This window comes from Trachemys scripta, chromosome 4 (genome assembly GCF_013100865.1).
Source record: "Trachemys scripta elegans isolate TJP31775 chromosome 4, CAS_Tse_1.0, whole genome shotgun sequence".
Lineage (NCBI taxonomy): Eukaryota > Metazoa > Chordata > Testudines > Emydidae > Trachemys > Trachemys scripta.
Genome location: NC_048301.1, coordinates 103,901,153 through 103,918,221, shown reverse-complemented (window position 1 = coordinate 103,918,221; position 17,069 = coordinate 103,901,153). Strand labels below are relative to the sequence as shown.

The 17,069-nt window shown below is 46.7% G+C and overlaps 1 protein-coding gene across 2 annotated transcripts in view; it reads right to left on the bottom strand.

Annotated features, from left to right (window-relative positions):
- The window catches only part of TMEM86A (transmembrane protein 86A), a 61,813-nt gene extending 51,165 nt beyond the window's left edge, over positions 1-10,648 (bottom strand). For both annotated transcript variants that reach the window (XR_004645669.1, XM_034770237.1), the window contains exon 1: positions 10,495-10,648. Coding sequence is in view for 1 of the 2 variants with exons in the window: in XM_034770237.1 (XP_034626128.1) it covers positions 10,495-10,515 (21 nt within the window). In the remaining variant the exon portion in view is untranslated. The remainder of the gene's footprint in view (positions 1-10,494) is intronic.
- Between the last annotated feature and the right edge of the window lie 6,421 nt (positions 10,649-17,069).

The following is a 17,069-nucleotide window of genomic DNA, read 5'->3' as shown; positions in this document are numbered from 1 at the left end:
TAGTGGATTCGTCTCTCTTTCCCAAAAGAGAAGTGCATGCTCAGGGGCAAACTCATTCATGCTCTTGGTAGCCTAGAAGAAGCCCTGTTTGCAGTGGCTCCCAGTGTGGGTATGTTTTCTTATGTGCTTGGTGCCCTACTTCCCATATAGGTGGAGTGAGAAGTGTTGCTATTACAAGTGTCATGTTCACACCTGCATGAACATTTGCCCCAAAGTGGTTTAGGTTGCAACTAGCAGTATGAAATGATTCGGGGGCGCTTTGGAGGACCACATGAACAACATTCAAAAAAAAAGTTACCGGGCAGGGAAATATTTGAAAAGCCCTCCTTCCTGCAAGCCCAATGTGCAGTCTGTCTAAATGAGGGTCCCATGAAATATGCAGCACTGTATACTCAGTAACTCTCAGTAACTGTCTTGTGTTTGCCTGGTTCTTATTTTTTCCAGACATTGAAATCAAACAGCGTGTACCAACAGGTCACAGGAAGGGAATCCTGCTTCCGTTAGTCATGCAGAGACCATGAAACACCTCATGCGCAGGGAAGTTGGTTTTGGCTCAAGGTGCCCCATGGGAATTAGTGCTGGTGATGTGATTCTGAGGACAAAGAGCACTGTTTGAAGGATACCAGCATCCCACTTCAATGGGAATTGACTTTAGGAGCCGATGATACTCTTGACCTTTAAAGGTTAGTTCCCAAAAGGGCAAGTGTTGCAGAACTGCATGACTTCCATGTGTGCAGAGACCATAAACTAAACTATGCATATAGTACAACCATACACAATGGCCTTGTCTGGCCTAGGGGAAAATTAGGAGTATAAATTCACCAACCCTATTCCACGGATGCTGTCATTGGAGAATTAAGGATACTGATTTTTCTTTGTGCAGAAGCAGTCAATGTTGCTATAAAGCCATTTGGAGAGGTAAAAGAGGAATAGAGGAGAAAGCACAAATGGTGGTAGATGCTAGTCACGTTGCTTAACACATCAATGGAAGATTCCCAATACCACAGAGATGGGTGCAGTATAAGAACCTAAATGGACTAGAGCAGAAGCCCTGGGAGTGCAGGTTGAGTTGGATTCTTTAGGCACCAGTTCTTATTAAGGCATGAATAATATTGGCAAGCCATGTTTTCCACCGCCATTGCTAGCACAGGTGTAGAGCATGGCTTGAACATGGTCCCCAAAACAGAGCTAGAGACCAACTACCTGCTACATAGCCTATCACATGGCTTCAAATACAGTTGTAACCTGTTCTTTAACCCTGATACAACATACGTGGACCCAAACTGGCCCATCATGTTATAGTGTTACAATGCTTGAAAATGGTTTCTAACCAATTCAGCCTTGTCAAGACCAGGGAACAAATCAGAGCTGTGATGCTCCACCAGTGGTAGTGATGGTGGAAACAATACAGGCAAGGATTAAACTGCCTAAACCTTCTGCTGCTGCTAGTTGAGCAGCACTAGATTTTTTTTCAAAGAGATCTAAGGGAGTTAGGCACCTAAATCCCATTAGAATCCAAACTTCTTTAAGATCATTTGAAAATCTCAGGCTCCACATCTAAGTTTTTTGTCTAGAAGGCTAGAGCTACACTAGCAAGACTATTAGTGGGTGGGTGAGGTCAAGCCTAAATAATACCCTGGCCCCAGAGATAGCAGGGGCTCTGAGGCTGCTAGAAGGCATGAGCTGACAGTGGCTTTCAGTAATGAGTCCCTCTAAACTCATACTGGAAACTGTTTAAGTGGGAGAGGACAAAACCCCTTTCAATACCGTTTCAAAAAGCATTCTTTTCATTGAGACTGATGCCAGTGGCTACTGAGTGAGAATAGAATTAATCAGCAAATACTTACTAAACAAACAGTCTCCATGTAATGCATTATATTAGTTTTCCTTTCTTTCTGCTAGTAGAAGGGGCCCTTAGGCCATCCTAGCCTACACCAAGGAAACAGCGCTTCAGTCTGGGTTTTGTTCCTTGCTTTCCCTTCAGTTTTACAACCCCACTCTTTAAGGCTGGTGCTACTCATCATTGCTGCACTAGTCCCTTCCAGAAACAAGGGCAGAACTCACTAACTCCTCCCACTAGTGTAATAATCTGCAGTGGAGCAATTGGCATGCTGCCTTCTCCTCCCCAATTCACAGAGCAAGTGTTCACAATCTAAGTGGTCCATCTCTTCAGTATGTGCCCAATCTCCACCTGCCCAGGGTGGTCAAGATCTTGGCTTTCCTCCATTAACTAACGCTCTGCTACTGTACCACAAGTAAGTAAAGGCCAGGAAGTTATGAGATACCCAACGAGACTATAAGAGCTGCCTGCTAAGATTAGAAGGTGGTATATGCCATGGAGGCAAAGGAATTGCTTTGAGATATTGGGGGTGGGGAGGAACAGCATCCCAGAGTAAGTACTGAAACTTCCATCAACAGGGTCAGTTACAACAGAATCATCAAAATACTGAAGAACACAGTAGGAAGGTCTGGCAGAGGGATGAGCCATTTCTGGGCCAGATCTATGCTATTTTACACCAACTGAAGCTTCATTGATGTTGAAGGAGCTACACTGATTGACACCAGCTGAGGCTCTGGTCCAGCGTTGATTCTAGCAGAGATGGCTTGCAATGTATCTGTAACATGCTCCTATGGCCTGTTTTATGCAAGAGGTCAGACTAAATTATCACAATGGTCCTTTCTGGCTTTGGAATCTATGACTCTATGCCATAATACACTTTGCAGCATATACCCTTATTTACATTATGTAAGAATATAACTTGCATATAGTATGTATGAGAAAATGTCCTATTTACAGTGCCAAACCTCCATAAGTTATTTTTTTAAACAATAAATTGTGGTGGTGGTGGAAATTAAACTTCCATTATTCCAACTTCTTTGCATTCAGGGATTCTTCCCTCTTTAACAAATTGCTTCATTCTATGTAGGAGTATTTGAGGGGAAATAAAAACTGGGAGAAAAGGATACTCCTAAGTAGTCAAAGACAATTGCTGCATCTGGAATGTACACACAAAGATCATCTTAGAAAACAAGAGAAAAATCATATCACGTGCTGTTTTCAAATATTTTTCCCACCCAGGCCAATACTGCAGGCAGGCAAGAGATGATATGCATTATAACCAAAAGCAATTCCATGTGCTAATCTGGTCTTGTATCAGGTAATAATGCCTTTGTGGTATATGCCTCGGATATCCCACATCCACTTTTCAGCTTGCTAATCAGCTATCCCAGCATACTGCACTATCCAAGTCTGTGGGGAAAAGAGGAACGTGAAAAGCGGCTGTTAAAGGTGAACTGCAAAGCAGTTGGTTTTGACTTTGCTGCTTCCTTATGAAATATAAAGACTCACTGTTTTCTTCTGCCAACTTTTACAAGATCGGTGGAAGAGCAGAACATTGACTTTTAGGCAATCAGTTTCCTTTCCCACTTCTACTGTAGAGTGGAGCAGCTGCTGCTCTGGATACAGCTTCATGTGTTATCACTGTTCCAGTCCTCCTAAGGTGTTACCAAAGTTCTCCAGCAAACAAGAGGGGAACGAAGCAGAAACCAACTTTTAAAAAAGCTTGACTTTGGCATTGTGTAAGCACAACTGAAGGGCCCTAGTCTATTTTCTGCTCCACAATTCACTTTTAAGATGTAATTTCACACGGTGCAACATTTTGGGGTTCAACACAGACCAGTGAGAGGCCGTGTCACCAGCTTCCCTGTGTGCCTTAAATGCTTTGCTGCTGTGGCTCACAGCTTGATCCCCAACAGACAAGCATGTAGTTTCCTGAGCCTGCGTGTGCTGTGCAGCCCTGGTTCTGCACTCTGGCCCCAACCACCTGCCTACACCACATCAGCCCCACCCAGGTCTCCACTAGCCATGGTTAGTGCTTGCAAGGTGACCCCAACACACCCCCAGTTCTGAATTTGCCCAGAACCATCTGCCCTGAAGCCGCCAGCCTTCTCCTGGAACACTCAGGAAAGAGACAAAAGTACAGCTTATCATTTTAGCTGAAGTTAACCACTGTTGGATTACAGTGAAAATACAGCAAGGTTAAGTGATCCCAAGTATAAGGGAGAATGGTTACAAACAAAAGTAAAAATACACTTTCTAATGGCTAAGACCTAACTTAACAAGCTACAGACAGTGCTCAAGGTAGTTTTCTCTCTAATCAGTCTTTGTCCAGCACAGCTGACTAGACCCTGTGACCAGGAACCAACACACCAAGCATAAAGTGTTTGGTTCCTTTGTCTCCCCAGGTGTAAGATAAAGATGGAGTCTCTCTCTGTCCCTTATACTTCCTCCAAAGGAATTGTCTTTGTCCAGAATGTCAGGAAGGCCTCCTGGGGATTCAGGCACCAGTGGCCTTCTGGGGTGCAGGAGCTATATGAATTCTCTGCCTCCCAAGTTCAGTCTGAGGATAACCTCCACTGGTTTAGACCTTTCAGGGTTCCTTCCAATTCTAGGAGATAGGTATATCTCCATTTATTTATTTTTTGATGGTTTTGTTTACTGCTAATATGCAAATTGAGGTAAACCCACATTCCTTTAGGACAAACCTGTGTATTATTGTGACAGGGTATAATTCACCACTGCAACACCTCCTACTGGTGGTCCTGGGAATTAGCTCTGCACCCTTTTCTGGTAGGGTCTCACCCACCCCCGTCATCTCTGCTCCTGGACACACATTACTCCTAGGATCACAGCATCCTCTTCATGACACTGCCCTCCAGCTGTGCCACACTGCATTCTCCCCTTCCAGGGGACCTGCAATCTCCACCCAGCCTCTTCCCTCAGTGGCAACTGCAGTTCATTGTCCCAGGGCCGCTTCCCATGCAGTTCCAGTACCCTCTTCTGCCCTTACCTCAGGGCCTCAACCTGCTGTCCCTAGCAGCCAGCCAGGAGCTGTCTCTAGCTCTCCAGTCCCTGCTTGCAGCACTGAATTGTCCCAGATGCTAGGGCTTCTCCCCTTGCATTCCAGTCAGTTACTGAACTCTGCTCTGCCTGTAGCCAGTCTTACATGGGCTTTCCAGGCCACGACTGGCTACTTCTCTCAGTCCCTTTCTAATTGGCTGCCTCTGGCGCAGCCTCCCTAAGGCTGCTTAGCTCCTTTTCTGCCAGTGAGGGGCAGCCACCCCCCCACAATTACCTTTTCCTAGCCTACAGAGTCTGGTTTTAAACATGTTCTAGAACAAATTTAATTTGGGGGGGGGGGAGGGATAGCTCAGTGGTTTGAGCATTGGCCTGCTAAACCCAGGGTTGTGAGCTCAATCCTTGAGGGGGCCACTTGGGGATCTGGGGCAAAATCAGTACTTGGTCCTGCTAGTGAAGGCAGGGGGCTGCACTCAATGACCTTTCAAGGTCCCTTCCACTTCTAGGAGATGGGATATCTCCATCAATTCTTCAAATGCACTAAGAGCAAACTTCAAAGGCTGCCCCCTAAAAGCATAAAAAGAAATTAACAACATTTGCATGATATTGCAGTTATTTTAATTCAGGCTCTAAAGACCTATTCACCTCTTCACTACTGTTGCACTGACTGCAAGGGACAGTCACTGGAATGTGAGGCAGCAAACTATTGTGCAGGCCTGGCAAAGACTGGGGTAAAGAGTCTTTGCACCTACTGCTTTTGAAGTGTTTGATCAAAGAACTTCCAGCTTTGATGTAAAGCACAAGGGAATCACTTCAAAGAGAGCCATTGGCCAGAGTACTTTGAAAACAGGAAGATGACAAATCAATATCAATTGCTGATGCCTAATGTAAGGGGACTGTTGCCCCCTTACTAACATTCAGTGGGGGTGTTTTGGTTGGCTAGCTCCCTGCACTAAAAGGGGAAGGGTCGATGGGAAATCAGGACCCAGAGACTGACAGTTCGCAGGAACAATGGGGAGAGGCCAATGCACCAGATCAGCCTGATTGACAGGGAGTCAGGAGGCCGGGGGGGGGGGTCCCATCCTCCTGTGAACTGGAATTGCCTGAGTCAGACAGTGGGGCCGAGCTAAGGAGAGAGCAGGGGCCCAAGCTAAGCTGCTGGGAGCAGAGCTGCAGCCCCAAAGCCAGAGCACAGCCCAGAGAGAGCAGACCTGCCCTGGGAGGAGAGCTGCAGCAACCAGAGCCAGAGGGGCCAGACAAGCAGCCAGGAAGCAGGTCAGAGCTGGGAGCAGCGTCACAGAAGCAGCCTGCAGAGCAGACCTGTCCTGGGGGCAGAGCTGCAGCAACCAGAGCCAGAGGGGCCAGAGAAGCAGCCCAGGGAGCTGGAGGCAGAGGAGCAGCAGCAGCCGGGCTGAGGCCAAGTGGAGCTGGGGCTGGAGCTGGAGCAGTCCAGAGCTGGGTGCGGTGAGCAGCTGGGGAGAGGAAGGGGACCTGGGCAGTGGGCCCAGCACAGGGAGACGCCTCGGCCAAGAGGCTCTGCAGGCCAGACTTGGAGGGGGATCATAGCCCTGACCGGGCAGAGGCAACGCTGGGAAAAAGGGTCCTGCCAGCTAGAGCCTGAGAGCGTGTGGCCACCGCCAGAGCAAGTGTCCAACCCGCAGCGTCTCTGCAGCACAGCCAGGGCCTGAGAAGGAGGCCTGGGACCTACAAGGAACAGACTGTGAACTGCCCTGACGTTCCAGAGACACTGTTTGTGATGTTCCCTGCCACAGAGCGGGGTGATGTGTTTTCCTTTAACCTTTCCCATTTTTCCTTATTCTTTTTTAAAATTGTTAATTAAACAACTTGTATTTGCTTTAAATTGTATGAAATGATCAGTGGGTCACGGAGGTGCCCAGTGCAAAGAGATTACCCCGGAGTGGGGACACCCTAGCCCCTGTCCTGGGTGACCACAGCAGGGTTGGGGGTTGAGCCCCCCAGGAATCCTGGGCCCAACCTTGTCGGGATTTATGAGGACTCTGCCAGACAGGAGAGTGGAAGGGGAGTCCTCAAGGGCAGGGAGGCCTCTGGGTAAAGGAAGTGGGAGTGAGGACTCAGATCCTTTCACTAGCCCACTTCACCGGGGTAGTGCAGAAGCCAGGAAAGTTCCCCACAATAGCGGGACCATTCCCCCGCTTACTCTAATATCTCTGGGCTATGTGCTGTAGTGAAGGGACTATTTAACCTGCTGACTAACAGTTATTCCTGATGCGGCTATAGATTTGTCAGTTAAACTCATTCAGATAAACTCTGTGTCCTGGAAATAGGACAGGATATGAAGGCACGTAAGATGTACACAGAGGTTCTTTGATCCTGGGATCACAAAGTGCTTTTCCACATTAATGTAATAACACCCTATATTGGCTCATCTGTAGGTATTGAACCTGGACCTCTAGATCTTAAAGCCACAGACACTGTTACTTCAGTTCTAAACAACCAGCTGTAATAGTTCATAAACAAACCTTTACATGTGGTCTTGCACATTGTATTAGTATGGATTATATTAATTAAGCTTCTTGACTACGCGGTGAGATAGGCAAGTAGTAGTATTCCTATTCCACATAGACAAGGCCCTTTGTTTTTTACTCATTTTTACAAAAAAAAAAAAAAAAAAGTGGGGTTTCAAAAGTTATTTGGTTTTTACCCATTTTCAACTGAATTGTGAACCACTCAAGTACATGAAAATACTGATTGTTAGGAAAATCCAATTCATTACACTAGGTAGATATATTTATTTTAGTATATTAGTGTAAGGATAAATGTGGGGTTGTCTATTTAAATTAAAGCAAGATAGTGGAAGATATACACGCATGCACATGCAGGGACATATATTATGATACTGGGTGCACCAATGAATGTGTGTATAAAGACCAAAGATGCCTTGTGACAAGAGGAAGAGGGGGACCAAGTCTCAAAAATAGACATTCTGATCAGTTTAAAGGATTAAAGCCTCAATAATAGTAATTTAAAAAAAAAAAAAAAAAAGGCCCTGGTGCTGCTTCTGGCTTGGTGAAGGAAGAAGAGAGGAGTTGCCTGCACCTAGCTGTCTAACTCCATCTGGAGCAGCTACTGCTGGGAAAGAGCAATATTAGAGGTGAACTTGGGGCAATACAGCCCTCACTGGTCTCTAAGGAGGAAGAAGCAGAGGTACTGTCAAATCAGAAATCTGATAATCTGGACAACTGAGTCTGCAGATGAGAACCACAAATGGGCATAGAAGTGAAGGAAAGTCCACAGGAAAATTATAAGCAAAGTGGTCTCTTTCTGAAAGGATTTACTAAAAAAAGAGCAGGTGGATAGGTAAATAGAAAGCTCAAAGTGACTTGGAAAACCAAGGCAGAGCTAGGAATATGGACATAACTAAGAGGTCCAGAGAATAAATTGGGGGGCAGACCACCAGGTGGGAAGAGGGGGCGATAAAAGCTGATTAAGTAAAATTGAGTTTCAGTTGTTTTAGTAGAGAGGGTTCCCACATCACTGGAAAGGAACTAGAGAATCTCAGCAGAAAGGCAGGAAATAGCAGTTCTATCACAGCAACCCTGTCTGAGGGAATACACAAGATTTCGGAATACAATGAAGGCAGCAAGGAAAGTTACCTATAACAGCTGCAACCTAATTTTTTCTTTAGTCCTGAGCCTTTATGAATCATGTTCAGCAGGAGAGAGAGAATTTTCAACCCCTGAAATTACTCAGGTGGCAAAAGGAACAGATACATCAATCGTGTCTCTGGCAAAATTGCAAGCAGTATTTCAGGTCCAGGTATATTTTGAGGACACTGACTCTGCCAAAAGAAAATGGAAGGAGAAAAATACAACTAGGCATCTTATTTATTACTAGCAGAAGCCAGTAATAAATAACAAGATGGGCAATACCCAGTTACAACTGGAGACCTTGAATTTTTTTTTTTTTTTTTTTTTTTTTTTTTTTTAAAACCACACCAGACACACACACTGGGTCAAATTTTGCTCTTAATTTCATGGTGTAAGAATTTTGTCAACTCCTAGCAATATTTTTATTTCTATTTATAATATATATTTCCAGGTACATAATTATTCATTTTCTTTCATATTTTGACATGAGGTGAAGTTGCAATCTGCTCTTTGCTTCCCTCCCTACCCCAGCCAAAAGGCCAGACAAACATATGATGTTTAGGATATATCAGTGTATAGAATTTACAATACAGTCATGATCCCCTATGAACAATATACTTTAATGTTAATAAACACTGAAATTTAACAATGATTTCTTTTTTTAGGGGGAAAAAAGGTCTTTCACCTATGCAGTGTTTTTACAATTATCCTACAGGAATCAAAGTGCAGTAGGATAGAATATTCCATTATGAAAGGGGGGTGTGATACCATCTCCAATGAATGTTGTATTGATATTTTATACTGATACTTGTATAACTCGAAATTTATCTGGTACACTAAGTACCTTGTTTTTCACTGATAGTCTGAACATTGCATGAAAAACAATACAGGAATATGTAAAAATATTGATGGGCGTTTCTGGCTAATACCAAGTGTTTTCTGAATATTTTATCTATTTTAACTAGGCATAGAGAGATATTTTTGTAGTACTGGAACAGCATAAACATACAGCCAACCATAAACATGACATCAGCCTTGCAAAATTGTCATGATAATTAGCCGACCCAGGCACAGAGTCTAATCCCTTCTTCCACCACCACTGTTGCAGCTACTAGTCCAGGCTGAATGGCGAGAGGAAGAAAAGAATGCATCGGGATAGATGTTTATAATGTGAAGGGAGGACACTAACTTTTTTTAAAAAAACTCCCCAGAGGATCCCTCGATCCTGCTGAGTGGACAAGGCTGCATTACACCTACGATGCACACCTAGGCACGCTGCTAGAGAGCTGGTCCATACACCTTGCACATCCCTCCCACACGGGCATTCAGCACACAGACTGCACAGAGGTTCCCAGATGTACAATGCGCACAGGGATTTTGACAGACCCGCGTCCAGTCACATAAATTACAAACATACCACGAATAGCAATAGGACAGCGCCTGCTGCTCCTTAAGAAAAATCATGGGGCGGCTCTGCTCAGGCTGCTGCGGGGGGCTGACCGAGCAGGGCTCTCCTTTCCCATTGCACCGTCCAACCGGCGAGACCCGAGAAATGAAATCAACAAAGTCACGCTTCCTAGTCACGTGCACGGTGTTTTCATCCTTTTTCGCAGGATTCCCCCCACCCATCCCCTGTTAAAGGCGGTGTTAATTCTCTCCCCACATCCCAGCAGAGGAAAGCTCAGGGTGGAGAAGATGGTAGCTTTGAGCCTAAAGAATCAGATTCTGGCCCCCTATTACTAACTCCCTCCCTCTCCCCAGAGCCAACCAGCTGATGGAGAATCCGATTTAACAACCCAAGGCAGCAGCCCCAACGCATTACTCCGGTCCCTGGTGGGGCAGAGATCCTGCAGGCAACCCAGCATGGGGCCAGTTCCCGTCCACCCACACTCCGTCCTATGTATACAGGTTCCCCTTCTCAAAAAAAAAAAAAAAAAAGTTGGGTTTTTCATTGTTACTGTATTCCGGTTTCATCTCCAATCCATGCAAAGCCCCGTGTGCACTCACCACTGTGACCGGCGACACCATGTCTGCTCGGTAGGCTTCAAGCTGAACTGCAGTCCCTGACTCTAGCTCTGCGGCTGGGTCCCGGTGCCTGGCGCTTTCCCTTTAAATAGGATCAGAAAATGTATTTGTTTTTCTCAATGCCGATTGTTCTCTGGGTTCTTTTTTAGAACGCAATAACATCACAAAGGCCGGAGCCAATGGGCTGAAGGGAGAGGAGTTGGGGGTGGGACCCCAGCCGGGTCTGTCTCAGTCGCCCCTCCCTCTGCCTTCCTCTCTAGGCTCACAGCCTGCAGCTGAATAGATTCAGCTCATAAGGGGAGAGGAAGAGGCTGGCAGTTTTCCGCTTCCCCCTCCTCTCCTGCCTTCTGTCCACAGTAGGCTTAAATACACACACATACTCGCACACAGAAACATGGGTACACTTACAGACATATGCATAAACACATACACTCACAAATAGATGTGAGTAAAAATCAGATTCTTCCAGAAAAGCCTGCTGATTTTCACAACCCAGCTCCTAAATAAAGAAAATGTCCAGTTGCTACTTATGTGCCAAAAAAGTATAGAATCCAGCATATCTTGGAACCATAGTGCTGCAAAAAAATTATTCTAGACATGGATTCTGATGGACCCTGCTGTTTTTGTGCTCAGACTCCCAAATTCCACTGCCTAAACGGCTCACCCACCTGCTACTGGTGTGCCAAAGTCTTCTGGAATATGGCACATCTAGTTGCTACAGAGCAACAAAAAAGTAGATCCAGATCTTGCCAGTTTTTGCGCCCTACTCTCCAAACTGCTTATAGTTTACCAATCATGTGAGAGAATCCTTTCAAGTAAACCATAGTGGAAAATGATATTAAAATAACACCCTTAATCATTATTTATCAGACCACCAACTGAATTACACAATAGATATTTGTCCATCAGTAAGTTATCATTTCTTATTATATGCACCAAACATGTGCTAGGCAAACTACAGATCAGGAAGGCCATGATGGTGTAGCCAGAAGAGGTCACAATCTAAATATAGACATATTAAAGGATAGGTTATTGTAAGTGAATTTTGAAGAGCAAAGTGCAACTGAGGAAATATTTTAGGGCAAGATGGAGCGAGGCTAATGGGGGATATCAGAAGCCGGAAGAAGTTAAAAGCTGCATAATAAGGATTGGGCAATGTTGCTGATATTGGTATGTAAACAAGGTTTGATAAACAGGAGTATCAACTCTATAAGCATCAATTAAATAATTACTCTTCCTGTTTTTACCTCTCACATGGTGAATATACTATTATGTTCAGGATACTATCATCAGTGTTTCTGAGATAATACCAAGACTACCAAGACTCCTCCTTTGCTATCTTCAATTACAATCCTTTGATAAATCCTGGTAAACATCCATTAAGTCAGAGGCTGTTAGCCATGCTCAAGTAAAATCACAGCCACTGCAATATAATGCATCTTCCATGTGTCATAAATGGTCTGCTCTCTTATATAAACAGGTTTCCTTCTCACTCATTTAAAGCAGACCAGAAAACTGACATCTTCCACTTAACAGAATTTTCTTAATATAAGTTCTTATAATTTACTGTAGTCTAGAAAGACTCAGGGTTGGTGACTATGGAAAGATGGAGTTTCAGCTACAGCCCAAAAGCTTCAGCAATGGAAATAAATTTAACAGAACCCAAACTGGAAAATAGTAAAGGATTGTGTGATCGGTGTCTGCCCCCACTAGCATGTAAGGGGTTAATAGAGCCCTAGGGAGGCTGCACGGGAAGCAGCCAATAAGAGAGAAGCTATGAGGAACAACCAATCCAGGCCCAGCAGGCCCATATAAGAAGGGTTGCAGGGCAGAATGGGGTCAGTCACTGTCTGGAACTCAAGGAGGGAGGACTAGATTCCTAACAGATGGATAGAAGCTAGTACTATGGACAGAGCAATTGCTGGCAGGGACTGGGGGAGTGAGAGGGAGGTCCTGGTTGTCTGCTAGGCCCTGGGGTAAGTGTGAAGAAAGTGCTGGGGCTGTTAGGAAGTGGCCCAGGGAAATGTGCTGAGAAGTTGGAAGGGAAACAGTATGTGGCTATCATCTACAGGGTCCCTGGGTTGGGACCCACCTCTCTGGTCCCATGCACTTGCCACTGGAGAACTGGCTGGACAGTTGGACTGCAGTACTAAACCCTGGAAGGGGGAGCACAGATGGTGACATGGCTGGAGGGCTGTGTCATGAAGAGGATGCCACGGGCCCTGGAGTGATGTGTTTTAGAAAGCTTCTATGATGATGGGAGAAGTACTATCAGGAGAGGGCATACTGACCTGCAGAGCTAATCCCCAAGGTGGCCAGCAGGAGGTGCCAGTGTGGTGAGTCACACATAACTGAATCACAGTTGGCAAATTGCATGAGTTCTGAGTAAGAACTGGATGATTGACCTGGACTTCAACTAGCAGATAAAGTTGCCAAAAAAAGTTTGGGAGTCCAAAGATGTCCCATAGCAAAACTATTGCCCTCTCCATCTTGCCATCATAGGCGGCTCATAGTACTTTTGTATATCCCTTCCTGCTTGTGTGCGGATGTGTGCTCTCTCTCCCCCTAAAAGTTATGGTCCAATCCTATCTGTGCTTCTCTGCTCCTCACCAGCACTAGCCTTCAGTGGGCATTCTGAGTCCCACTTATTGCTTTACCTTCATTCTCCCCCTCCACTTAACTTGACTGGACCTGATTTCCTACTGCCCTGCACCTTATGTTGCTATTTAAACCTGTGCAAAGTGAATGCATAGTTGATATGAATGGCCACCGCTCACTTTTCCTCCCGCTTTACATAGGTGTATATGACAACGCAAGATACAGGGCAATGAAGAACAAGGCCCAATATTTCTTAGTTCTTAAATGTCTTCTCTCTGTCCTCCCTTTATCTTCCCATTGCTCTCCTCAACCTCGGTCAAATTGCCTAGTTTAATCTGCTTCACCCAATACCCTGAAAATTCTCAGTCCCTCTTCCCTTCCTTACGCATACATCCACCTTCCACATGAATTCCCACATGCCTTTCATGCACCCTATTCTTCCTCTATAATCCCCACTTCTACCCTGCCTACATATCTCTGTGGTCCTAGTTTCCTTCCTCTTCACTCTGACTGAAGTTTCATAAAAAGAACAGGAGTACTTGTGGCACCTTAGAGACTAACAAATTTATTAGAGCATAATATATATAACATAACATATGCATCCGAAGAAGTGGGCTGTAGTCCACGAAAGCTTATGCTCTAATAAATTTGTTAGTCTCTAAGGCCTTGTCTACACTACGAGAGTAGTTCGATTTTACTTAAATCGAATATTTGGAATCGATATTGCAAAGTCGAACGTGTGTGTCCACACTAAGGACAGTAATTCGACTTTGTGAGTCCACACTAACGGGGAAAGCGTCGACATTGGAAGCGGTGCACTGAGGGCAGCTATCCCACAGTTCCCGGAGTCCCCGCCGCCCATTGGAATTCTGGGTGGAGCCGCAAATGCCTTCTGGGTAAAAAAAAAAGGGGCCAGGGTGCTTTTGGGTAACTGTCGTCATCCGTCCATCACTCCCACCCTCCCTCCCTCCCTGAAAGCGCCGGCGGGAAATCATTTCGCGCACTTTTCCAGTCATTGACAGCGCGGACGCCACAGCACTGTGAGCATGGAGCCCGCTGCAACCATCGCTGCAGTTGTGGCCGCTCTCAACGCCTCGCAGCTTATCATACAGGTTGCCCTGAGGCAGATGCAGAAAAGTCAGGCGAGGAGGCTACGTCAACGCGGTGATGACCTGAAGTCTGAGAGTAGCACAGACCTCTCAGAAAGCAGGGGACCCAGCACCGAGGACATCACGGTGGCAATGGGTCATGTTGATGCTGTGAAACGGCGATTCTGGGCACGGGAAACAAGCACTGAGTGGTGGGACCGCATAGTGCTGCAGGTCTGGGATGAATCACAGTGGCTGCGAAACTTCCGCATGCGGAAGGGAACTTTCCTTGAACTTTGTGAGTTGCTGTCCCCTGCCCTGAAGCGCAATGACACCCGGATGCGAGCAGCCCTGACTGTCCAGAAGCGAGTGGCCATAGCCCTCTGGAAGCTTGCAACGCCTGACAGCTACCGGTCAGTCGCGAGCCAGTTTGGGGTGGGCAAATCTACCGTGGAGGTTGTTGTGATGCAAGTAGCCAAGGCAATCGTTGATGTACTGCTGCCAAAGGTAGTGACCCTGGGAAACTTGGAGGCGATCATAGATGGCTTCGCAGCGATGGGATTCCCAAACTGCGGTGGGGCCATAGATGGAACTCACATCCCTATCCTGGCACCGGACCACCAGGCCAGCCAGTACATTAACAGAAAGGGCTACTTTTCCATGGTGCTGCAAGCACTGGTGGACCACAGGGGACGTTTTACCAACATCAATGTCGGATGGCCGGGCAAGGTTCATGACGCTCGTGTTTTCAGGAACTCTGGTCTGTTTAGACGGCTGCAGCAAGGTATTTACTTCCCGGACCACAAAATAACTGTTGGGGATGTGGAGATGCCTATAGTGATCCTCGGGGACCCAGCCTACCCGCTAATGCCCTGGCTCATGAAGCCCTATACAGGTGCCCTGGACACTGAAAAAGAACTCTTCAACTACCGGCTGAGCAAGTGCAGAATGGTGGTGGAGTGTGCTTTTGGACGTCTCAAGGGGAGATGGAGAAGCTTGCTGACTCGCTGTGATCTCAGCGAAACCAATATCCCCATTGTTATAGCAGCTTGCTGTGTGCTCCACAATCTCTGTGAGAGCAAGGGGGAGACCTTTATGGCGGGGTGGGAGGTTGAGGAAATTAGCCTGGCTGCTGATTACTCACAGCCAGACAGCCGGGTGATTAGAAGAGACCAGCGGGAAGCGCTGTGCATCCGGGAGGCTTTGAAAGCAAAGTTCCTGAGTGAGCAGGGTAACCTGTGACTTTCTAATTTTGTGTACAGAGAAGCCTTCACCCCACTTCCAACACACGTTTCAAAATAAAAATAGTTCTACTTTGTTAAAGCACACCGTTTTCTTTAATACTGTTTTCGCGGGAATTTTTTAAAACTGGGACGCAGACTGTGGTGCGGAGCGGGTGTAGTGTAGTCGCGCGAATGCAGCTTCTAAACTCAAGGACTGACAGGCTCCGCTGCGGTGGGATGGTTCTTTCAACGGAGCCTGTCACCCCTCCTGATACGGACTGTGTGTATGGGGGGTCTATGTGAGTTTGTGGCAGGGGGGGGACGGTTACAGATCCCCTGCTGTGTGGCTCTGTGATCCTGCCTAAGGACCGCCGCTTAAGATCTCTAACTGCCCTCCCCTGACACAAAGTCACAGAGCAACCCACCCCCCACCACATAACATGAAAAGAACCTCCCAGACTAACCAGGGTAAGTAGTCACTGCATCACTGCACTATGTATGTGCCCTGCTGCTGTGCCTGCCCCCGACTATGTACCCTGCCAAAGGTGACTGTCCTGTCCAATTACCAACCCCCTTTCCCCCCCCCCCTCCAAAAGAACATGATGGAAACAGTAGTTAACAGAAACATATTTTTTATTATCAACTACACATGGGACTGGGAAGTGAAACTTGGACGGGGGCTTGTGTCAGGCGGGAAGGAAAGAACTTGTCAAACTTTGGGGAATGAGAGCCTTCTGCTGCTCGAGCTCTCTGCAGGGGTGGAGTGAGAGTTATCAGGGACTCTGCCGCCTCTCCTTCTGTGCACTTTGGGTGAAGGGAGTATGGGACTTGGTGGCGGGGGAGGGCGGTTAGAGATGGACTGCAGCGGGGCTCTGTCCTCCTGCCTCCGTTCCTGCAGAACATCCACAAGGCGCCGGAGCGTGTCCGTTTGCTCCCTCAGTAGTCCAAGCAGGGTTTGAGTCGCCTGCTGGTCTTCCTGACGCCACCTCTCCTCCCGATCCATGTTGGCTTGGTGCATTTGGGACAAGTTCTCCCGCCACTGGGTCTGCTGTGCTGCCTGGGCTCGGGAGCAGGCTATAAGCTCTGAGAACATGTCCTCCCGTGTCCTCTTCTTCTTATGCCTAATCCTCCCTAGCCTCTGGGAGTGTGATGACAGGCTAGGTTGTGAGACAGTCGCAGATGGGGCTGTGGGAATGGGAAAAAGGGAGTGAATTCCTCAGAAAGATAAATGTAGTTGTGAACAAAGAACATAGTCTTTCTCTGTGAACAGGACCATGCACAGCACCTATCACATGCGCACTCAGCACAAGGTCGAATTCTCGGCCTTCGCATTCAGTGTCTGGGGTTTTGCAGAGCACTTTTGAGAACCCTGTCAGGACAACGGAATTGCTCTTGCACGCAGACATGGTAAGCCGTAGATTCGTGGCAGCTTAAAACTTTAATATTAGCAATGGCCTCATTTCACATTGAAATCAATGTCGGTCCCTGCTGCCAGCAATCCGGCAAGCAGGAAGTCTGCTCCTGTCCCACACCCTCGCGGCTGTCCCCGGGAACGATCCCTTTCGGCTGACCCTCTCCCGCCTCCACCGCGTGGCTGCAAACCAGCGGTTACAGTTCTGTAAAGGAACGGTAAAGCAGTCCCAACACT